This window comes from Phallusia mammillata, chromosome 6 (genome assembly GCF_965637545.1).
Source record: "Phallusia mammillata chromosome 6, kaPhaMamm4.hap1.1, whole genome shotgun sequence".
NCBI classification, from domain to species: Eukaryota; Metazoa; Chordata; class Ascidiacea; order Phlebobranchia; family Ascidiidae; genus Phallusia; species Phallusia mammillata.
In genome coordinates, this window is record NC_137257.1 from 4,669,916 (window position 1) to 4,680,537 (window position 10,622).

The 10,622-nt window shown below is 37.4% G+C and overlaps 1 protein-coding gene across 1 annotated transcript; it reads left to right on the forward strand.

The window, feature by feature from the left end:
* The first annotated feature begins 966 nt into the window (after positions 1-966).
* LOC145233555 (calcium-activated chloride channel regulator 4-like) lies at positions 967-10,622 on the forward strand. Its single transcript, XM_080098307.1, has 18 exons — positions 967-1,026; positions 1,544-1,658; positions 2,065-2,245; positions 2,574-2,825; positions 3,547-3,771; positions 3,872-3,973; positions 4,249-4,428; positions 5,084-5,311; positions 5,862-6,026; positions 6,329-6,431; positions 6,896-6,975; positions 7,037-7,139; positions 7,586-7,694; positions 7,931-8,073; positions 8,488-8,674; positions 9,244-9,418; positions 10,176-10,294; positions 10,510-10,622. Coding segments are annotated over exons 1-18 (2,484 nt in total). The 5' UTR covers positions 967-1,010; the 3' UTR covers positions 10,511-10,622.

The following is a 10,622-nucleotide window of genomic DNA, read 5'->3' on the forward strand; positions in this document are numbered from 1 at the left end:
ATCAGGATAAAGCAAGAACCGGCTTCCTTTCCTAGATGTGGAAATTTTGAAAGCGGCGGATGGTAAACTTTCCACGCGTGTGTACCACAAGCCGACCAGTACCATGCGCTATTTACACTTCACATCCCATCATCCTTTGTACCAGAAAAGGGCTGTTGTCAAAGCACTTAAAGACCAGGCCAGACGCTTGACGACAGACCCAGCATTGCTTCAGGCGGAGTTGCACAGGGTAAATGAGGCCCTGCGGTTAAATGGCTACCCGAACTGGATTCTCCGTGATCACAAAAAGATTTCACGGAAAGAAATCCAGTACAAAGAACGTGCCTTCGTCACCTTACCTTACATACCAAGGTTAACAGACATAATCCGTCGTATGTTGACCGATTTCGGAGTATCGGTTGGGGTCAAACCAGCAAACACCCTACGTCAGATGCTGTCGCACCCAAAAGATCCTCTAGATGCTACTGCAACTAGGGGTGTGGTGTATGCTATACCGTGCGGGGAGTGTGACGAAATATACATCGGTGAGACTGGTAGAAGTCTAAATACGCGCCGGAAGGAGCACGAAAGGGATGTGGGCAAGAAGGATGCGAAGAAATCAGCGTTGGCAAACCATGCAACCACTCACCATCACAGCATTAACTTTTCTGCTGCTCAAGTGTTGGTGAAGGAAACTGATTTTCACAAGCGAAGTTTCCTAGAGTCTTGGAACATCCATTCACGCGCCAACACAATGAACGTTAAAACAGATGTTCTAATGCCGATAAATTATCGGTCGCTTTTACACCACTGAGCTTGTTTTATCGCTACAGTGGTGCGAGTTTGCAGCCGCGTGATCTTGTTATCGCTGTTTTACATGTGTGTGGTTTGCATTTTGTCGCTTTAAAAGAAATTTGTCCTGCAAGTTATGTCATTATCCTGATGAAGGCGTCTTGTATAGGACGTCGAAACGTCGATTGTTTACAATAAAACTGCTGGATGAGCAATACTTAGTCATACAGTATACTGACATGTATGGACCAAAAGGTAACTTGGTATGATATTTCAATATATTGTAAAATACTTAATACTCTTTATGCCAATAGCGATCTCGTTGACCTAAAAAAGCCCCAGAAATTGTTTCGGAAAAGTCGAGTACCGTTTGTTACAACTCGGAAAAAATCTTTGCATGTGAGCGACTGAATATTTTTATTGCAAAAAGCATGCTGAAATTGTTCCTTAGTTGTTTGTTTATTCTCACTGTTTAAGAGTTGGAATTGGGACTGAAGCGTTAACGTTTAGGTTCAAGTTTCAGCTTACGCTTAAACAACAGTGACTAGATTCGGGCCTGACTTTACGCTCAACACCCCTTATGACACAATTTAACCATTTTGGTGAAATAGATATTTTCTTTTTGACAAAATTTCAGACCCGCAAACTCTATACCGTTTAACGTGGTTTGCGCAGCAATTCTGAAATTTGTGTGTATGTACAAATTAACGTTATCTTTTGCTTGGTAAATCCTGGCCCAAATCCTGTTGTTTGAAACTTGGTTTGCTCTTAGACAAAACGTTCGTCCACGAGTGGGCGCACTTGAGGTGGGGAATTTTTGATGAAACTGCGACAAATGGTTACGAAGATTATTACTACGACGCTAATGGCGTGATACAATACACCAGGTATTCAATTAATTCACTCGATATAACTTCCAGTTATAAGGTTTTGTAGACAAAACCGTTCCTTTGATTTTGATATTTGAAACGAATAATTAACACATAAAAAATTGTTTCATTGATGTTACTTTATATGCTCTTGCGCTTATGTCAACTTTTTGCTCGTTACCTAGTTCATTTGCATGTCAAAAATTTCTTTGTACAGAACATGACATTTAGGTCTATATTGAGTAAAACTAGTCTGCTATAATGATCTGAAACAGGTATTATAAATACTATATTCACATAACATAAAACACAACTACCAAATTTCACTTCTCATTTGCCTAAATTGTCAACCCAACCAACACGAAAAGGCTTCTACCAACGGTGCAGTTACAATTAAAGGTTACGTTTACTTGTTATGATGTAGGAGCCCTGCATCGGTTCTGGGTGAAAACTACGTGGTCGATTTCGAAAGTGGAGAAGTTTCAACTTGTCAGTATAAACAAGAAACTAACTGGCTTCCACTGGATGGCTGCATTTTCATCCCATTCGAGAACCAAAAAGACGGAGTGCATTCCTCCATTATGTCATTTCAATATCACAACGACGTAATATTTTATAATGATGTAGCTAATGTATAAACTATTGCTGCCAGATATATGATAATCCAAATAGAGCTTTTCTGGTGATCGTAGTTTGTAAACTAACGTCCATTACAGATTTGATGTATCTGATACCAGTAAATTTTAGCTTAAGGAAAAACTACATAAGCCTTTGCTGGTTCCCAACTGGGGAGGAATTCCCCCTAAGAGAAAATCGCATTTTCCTTAAACGTTTTTTGTAATCCTTTTGTAAACTTTCCGTAAACGTTGTTGTTGACCCGCACTGTAGAGCTATTGTTTGTAAAGTTTGTAACCAGCCAAATCATTTATCCAGCTCTTCACATTTGACCACGACGACGAGTCAGACCCGCAGAACTTGCACGACAAGGATGCTCCCAATGAACACAACTTGCTCTGCAACCAACGTAGCGAGTGGGGTGTGATTTCATCATCTGAGGATTTCGCTGGTGACAACAACCCTGCAAATGATGCCGTTTTGGACGTGACTCCATATTTTAACATCGTACAACCCCTGCCATATCGTATTGTACTTGCTTTCGATATTTCCAGCAGTATGAGTGACAAGGTAAGTCTTTTGCAAGTTCAAATTGACATTTATACACACCGGTATACTTCTTACACGTACGACATATTTGTTTATTTCCCAATATGAAGTAACTTTCAAAACCCATGGGGTAGGGCACAAATGACATTGGATCACTTTGGGGTCATCACTAATGACGGTGACACTTGTTAGGGGTCTTAGGTCCCTGGAGCCTCTCAAAACCCATGGATTTTACACACACTGATACTGATATACTCTTACATGTAAAACAGATTAGGTTTATTTATGAGGCTAGACTATATTTTTTCGTTTGGCTTTACAGCAGTGGTTCTTAGACTTGAATAGTTCGTTGTCCACCCAAAACAAATTTGAAAACCCATGTCCCCACCCACAAGTAAAATAAAAGTTTTATGTGCAATAAGAAAAAAAATATGGAACAATGGATCTCTTAAATGGGTTTAGCACTAATAAGGGTCACATTTGTTAGGCTCCTAGGGTCCCGTACTCTTAAAATCTATGACAGCCTTTTTGGGGTCTTAGAGCCCCGATTGAGAATAGCTTTCTTACCCTGCTTTAAGCATTTCTCCATTTCAAAGAAGACAAATGGTATTATTACTGCTGGTACTAAATTTAACATATCCTGTAAAGTGCACATTGGCTTTAAAACTAAACAACTTAGTTATGCTACTGTTAATAGATACATCTTGAATGACTACTAAATCTTTTTGTCGTTTGATTTCAGCATCAATTTTCAAACATGAAAAACGCTGCGAGCATGTTCATCAAGCAGTTTGTCCCCACCGACAGCTACATGGGGATGGTTCAGTTTGAAGTTGAAGCAAGTGATTTGGTAGACGGATTGGTTTTGCTCGAAAACGACCAAGCAAGAGAGAGCTTGGTTGCCAACTTCCCAACTGGAACTAAGAGCAAAACCTGTATTGGTTGTGGCCTGCGCCAAGCACTTCAGGTATTGCAAATTACGGTATTGCTTAAAGAGGCCTACATTGAGTCAAATACAATATAACGTAGGGAGCGTTTAAAACTATACTACAGAATATTATTTACAGGCGTTTGGAGTAAGTGCTGGGGGAGAAATAATCATCATGACGGATGGATTGGAAAATACTGCACCTTATGTGAAAGATGTAGCTGATTCCATTCTTTTAAGGGTTAGTATTTGATTTTTTTCTTTAAGAACGATTGTAGGCATGGGTTCCAAAAATATGTTTATATATTTTATACTTATATACTTTTTCCTATATGTGCCTGTTGTTTAGTTTACTTAATACATTTTTAAAACCCTTTTTGTAAAAAGTGGCTTACTGAAACCAAGCCTACAATGATTAAAACGGGCAGCCATCCAGATTATAGCAATAGGAAATGAAATTTTCAGTTTGTAATAGTTTTCTTCCAACTTTAATTTTGAAAAGATAATTGTGTTTAGAGCGTCGCCGTTAATGCTGTGTTTTACGGAGAGGCGTCCAACCCAGATCTGGAACAATTGGTAAAAGACTCAGGGGGAGTCATGTATGTTGTGAACGCATCAGATCCATCCACTATAGTTTCAGCTTTCAAGTCATTGGCGGAAACCAATGATGGAAACTTGAACACAGATCTTTACCAGGTACAGGAGTTTGCATCTCTTTAAACTGAAACCGACTAACATATATTATTTTTAATTAATGATCTGTTTGAATATAATTTCTTGATTTGTTTTAAATAGAGTTAGAAAACGGACTGAAAATTGTAACCCGATCCCCTAACTTGACCTGAACCCAATTTTTTTACCAGTAACCTTTGAAAATCAGATTTACCTACGATGATGACCGAATTGGATCAAAAGTGTGCTATGCAAGCAAAGGCATACCGTTCCAATTTAGGCAGGATTGGTAAATCAGGGCAATAAGAACCGTTATACGGATTGAACGTGTTCTTTTATGGCGGCAAGTCGTATTTTAAAAAAGCTTGCCTGGGGGTGAGACTCGAACACTCGACTGGAGTAATAACATTTCAGGACAGTGGATCTTGAGTTCGTGGGATATGGTCACAAGGGGCTGAAAATGTAAACATTTTCTCGGTTTCTAAAATGAGATAATTGCACTAGGAGGTCCGGCAAGGTACTAAATTTATACAGGGGTCAAATACTGCTCATTCAAGTCGAACAAACATGAAATAGAAACCGAAAAAAGGTTTACATTTTTTTGTATTGTAAATTTTTATATTGTGGCATTGAAATAGACCCATTCAAGTCGAACAAACATCAAAGTTTTTTATGCTAGGTATTTGACCAAAAATACACCATACCTTCGCATGGGACGAAGAAAGGTGAAGTCGTGATTGATTCAACCATTGGCGAATCGACGACCTTCTCCTTTGTGTGGTCTGATTACTGGATTGCTCCAACTATATTCATTACTGATCCAGTCGGCAACTCGTACGGAAACAATGATGCTGTTATTGATGTCGACCATAAGACTGTCTTCTTTAAAATACCTGGCATTGCTATGGTAGGTAAGCTTGTTTAAAAAATGTAAGTTTAGGCAAAATACAAGTTTGAAAAACTTTTCAGTTCAGTTACATGTTGCTACTATTGTTTGTCTTTTACAAAATTTAGCTTTCTTGTTTATTTTAAAATTTGTTTAAAAATATTTTCTTTTAAAATTACGTTTGGCAAAGCAATAGTGCTCCTCTATGATTCTATTTGTATAAGGGTGACTTATGATGCCCACATGGGCGAAATATACATCGTTTACCACCATTGTTGACTGATTCTGATTAGGGAGCACTGTTGCTTCGTCAATTGTTACAACAGATAATTACACATTTAAACAGTGATTGTCGACATATGATGCATATGCGGGAAGGATACTAAATGTTACTTTTTAATGCTACAAACAATATAATGGTATTAGCAAACTGTACAAAGAACCGAGCAGTTTTGTAAAACACAGGACACAGCAGTCAACGCCGATTAATAAACATGTGTCGTCATCGCTGGACCAATCAGAATTGTTTAATTTTTGGCACACCTTTGGTAAATTGTGTCCTAACTTTCAGAGCGGAGTATGGGAGTTTATGATTGCAACCGGAAGTAATTTCGAAACCGTTGCAGTTGTAGCAACTTCAAAAGCAAGTAACAGTGATCTTTTGCCGATCAATGTTCAATCAACTATGACACTGGTTGACGACACAAGCGAGAGCCCAACCATCTTATACTCAAAGGTAAAGATACAATTTGTGTTAACTTAAGTATCTGAACTGTGGCAGCGCTTAGCAAATTGGACTACAATTAACATATTTCAACACTAAAACGACTGTCTTATAGGGTGCAATCAATTGCATTGGTTGCGTCGTATTTTTTTAAAATACCCATATAAGGTAAGTTAAATAAAAATATAACCAAAAAAATCTATAAATGTCACAAATTGTTTTGACGTTTTTAATGCGTTTCAATTCACCTGAAATAACATTCGAGACAGTCACGAAAAAATTTGGAAAGACAAAAATGTACAATGACTTTGCAGGTGTCGAGAGGTTACGAAGCGATTTTGGGTGCTCAAGTTCAGGCGACAATCAACCATCCAGACGGAACTGTTAGCACCATCGACTTGTTTGACAACGGTGCAGGTACAAAAATAAACCTTATTACAAACAACTTCAAAGATGTTACGGTCTTGTTAAATCTACAAAGATGTTATATTTGAAACGAGCAAGCCCCTTTTATCTTTCAACAAGCCCAACCTTTATCAAAGATGTCTTCTCTAGTAAAAAACAAATAAAAAAAACCTAAAAAAAGGATCGGTAAGCTGCAGACAGTGTACACTCTTTTGGCTTATTGGGTCTCATCAGTGCAGCTATAGTGACAATACGTTGGTAGTACTGATTGGACTGTGTATATCGAAACAGGATGCACTGTTTGCAGCTTACGTGTCATGCAAATGCTCGATGGTTAAGATATCAGTATTACATAAAATCCACATAAATACTGCGTGTATTGGTACAATCTAAATGAACAGAACCTTCCAAAATGCGATTACAAAATACGCAAAAAATTTTTAAGGTGTCACCATTTATCAAAACAATTGTTTTAGCTCCCGACATACGTTCAAACGATGGCGTCTACAGTCGATATTTCAGCGAATACACCGACTCAGGAAAGTTTAGCGTACAGGTAAATTATACTAAAGGTTTTTTAAGTTGTCCTTACCCAAACTAAACTGCTGGATTTTCAGATTAAAGCAGTCGGTTTGGGAAACGTTTCAGAAACTCTTTCTGTGAAAACAAAACGTCGTGGATCATCTGCCGCCGTGAACTATGGATATGTCAAGGACGATGGTGGGTTTGTTAAAGTGGCAATAACCAACAATTTTTTTCGTATTTTAGCACCAAAAACGCATCACTGTAGAGTTGTAAGTTGAGTTCGGACATAGGTTGAAAACAAATGATTTAGATTTAGGCCCTATGAAACAAATTCCACAAAAATGTATCGTAAAGCGTAGTTATAAATGTGCCACCGTTTCGTATTCACAACTCAATTATAGCAACGCCAACAGTTTCTTCATATGTTTCTAGCCTTGGATATTTAGTAACATCTATGAGGATTTTCACGATTGCTTCATGACAGTGTGAATTGGTGCTTTACTGAGCTCTGTTATTGTTTGTTGTTTCTAGAACAAGTTGTAAAAAAACTAAACAGTGTTTTTAGCTACTTTCCAAACCTACAAAACAATGCATAAACTAACCAGATCAAAACTCCAACTTAATATTTTCAACGTTTCCAGGCAGCGTTGTGTTGAACACAAATCTTCCACAACAAATTCCACCCCTCACAACAAAAGATATTGAACCATTCCAGAGAGTAACTACGCTCGGAAGCTTCCACCACGACAAGTAAAGATGTTAAATTTGTGTAGAAAACTATTTAAAAAAAATAGTAATGTGACATCTTTCCTGTGTCTCAAAACTAGTTTGGTCGAGCTACAATTGCTTGTTGATTAACTGTATGGTAAAAAAATTGATTGCCTTAATAGTTTTGAAAATTATGTAAAAGTGTATATTTTTTACTGTTGAATTTTAAAACCGCAACAATAGCAGATTACACAAAAAGTACAAAACTTCGTTTTCAGGTCAGTGAGCAACTTTTATAACGATATTATCCCACCAAACCGAGTTATAGATTTGAAAGCGATCCAAGTGGATATGCTGGATGCAAATCAAGGGATTCAAATTACCTTCACCGCTCCTGGGGACGACAACGCCGTTGGCACTGGTGTGTGTGTGTAACATATGAAATATCTATATAGCACATGTGCGAATTGATATCATCATTTACTTAGGCCCACTAATTAACGCATTGACATTGTCATTACTATTAGTTTCAAAGTGGACTCTGCTTGCTGCATTGCTTAAATGCACATTGTGATTAAAACACACTCAACTTGCATTCTTTCTACTCTCATACAGTAATACCAGTATATAACATGTTCGACAACGTAGAAATCTTTGTTAAAACACGTTACAACTAAATGACTATGCCAAAAGCAAAGACTGTTGATCAAAAGTTCTCAAGCCGTTTTACAAACTACTGATCCAACCCATTTTAAAACACAATTGAAACAAAAAGCCACACACTTATAATGTTTAGCAGAATAAAGATAGCATTTTATTTTTTAATGATTTTTAGCCACCCAATACGAAATCCGCTACACTTACGGGTCAACAAGCGACCTTCTGACGTCATTTGATGACGCTGAACTGGTGACTGACGTCATGGTGACGCAGGGAGATATAGATTATCCTCTGAGAGCGTATTGGCCTGAAGTTATGGTTGTGAAACTTCCTGATATACCAGCTGATGTGGAAATGGCAACGTATGTGTAACATGTTGACTTTATCACATTTATAACATTAGCTGTCCTTGCAAACTGTTATCTCGATTTTTCATTCAAACACTACAATTGAATTACGCCTTGTCCCAGCGGTGGGGTTCAAATTTTTTGTCAGCGGGTTCTATCACAAAAGTCATATTTTTCAACCGGTTCTGTTACAAAAAGTACATTGACAGTAACCAGAAATGCTAACCAGTTTGCTGATCTCATACAATTTTCGTGAGACAGTTCCATAGAACCAGTGCGAACCGGCCGAATCCCACCACTGCCTTGTCCGTGTCCGAGCTAAAAGTATTGTTTTTACCTGCCAGCGTCTCAGCAAGCAGTTCAATGACGGTAAAATTGGGCTCGTTTCAGGCTTGTTTTTATATTAGCCTAGCAATAAATATTTAATAAATTAATATGATAGTCAATAAAGAAGACTAACAAATAGTAAAACAGTTTTTTTATTTTTTATTTAATTTATTGCTTAAATCAAAACCTTACGTTTTTTTAAATACACAAAAGAAAGTAAGTCAAAAATGATATTCCTTACCATTGTTTGGTTGCAGAGTTGGAATCGCAATGCGTGCCACTGACGATGCTGGAAACGCGGCTGATGTTTCAAACGTTGCCGTTCTCAATCTCTTCTTGTCTCCTCCAGCAATCTCATGCACTGATGCTGAAGGAAATCCTGAGAGTTCGTATCCATTTGAAAAGAACGGGGATTGTTTAAGATTTTACCAGGTATAATGTAATCAGTGGTGAGATTCAAATTTTCTGTCAGCCCGCGGTTTTATCATAAAAGTCATATTTTTCAGTCCGTTTTATACAAAAAAATGGGCAGTATCTATTGACAGTAACCAGTAATGCTAACCGGTTGGCTAATCTCATTAAATTTCGTCAGACGGTTCTATAGAACCGGTGCGAACCAGCTGAATACCACCAATGTCACCACTGAATGTATTGCTTTTCTCAATAATCACAAATTGGTTAACATGTCAATAGAACACAGGGCGTTGTAAAGAGGATTTGAAGTTTAATGATAAAAGAACTAAATAGTGTCTACCCGTATACCATAAACAAATTTGTTACAACAGTTAAAATATCTTTTTAATGCATCAATAAAATGTTTTGAGTTAAACTTGATGAAAATAAAGCCTGGCTACAAAACATGTTTTGGAAACCACAAAATATTCCACAAAAAAACACAAAAACTACGCTTTAATTACAGAGCACCAAAACAGTAGCCTACAGTTTGATACTGTCCATTATTCCCTACCAATCTGTTCTATATTACAATGTACATTTAATACATCGCAACTTCTTTTTGTTGTTTTTTCGAGGTAATGTTTTTTAAAAATCTCAATCATCATTCCATATTTAGTGAATTTCAAAAGCAACCAATGAGGTCCGTTTAGCGATTTTAGGAGTTCGATTTGAATACACTAGCATTGGCATACATTAGCATGTGCAGTATTAAAATGTGGTTCAACTTTTACAGTGTGCAAGTGGAGAGTTGAAGACAAAAGACTGTGCATATGGTGCTGTGTTTGATCCTACGTACAATGTCTGCGTTCATCCGTCATTGGTACCAGACTGCGCGGATGCCTATTCTAACTGGTAAACGCTCTTGCTGCTAAATACCCTCAAGATGTTTAAATTATAGAGTTTAGTTTAAGGCCCTATAAACACGATTTAGCAATAATTTACTATTCGTAGAATAAATTGTTCGGTAAATTGTGGATGTAAAACTATTTGACGCATGTTTGCAAATAATTGAATTTTACTGTTGCGAAACATACTAATATCTAATAGCCTACCTTCATATTTTATAGACACTCCATTCCAAGACGAAAAGATGACAATCAAGACGAAGTAGTGCAAATAAATTCCAAATGATTGTTTCACAATCCTTAATCGATAAACAATAAAATTGGTGCCAAACTTG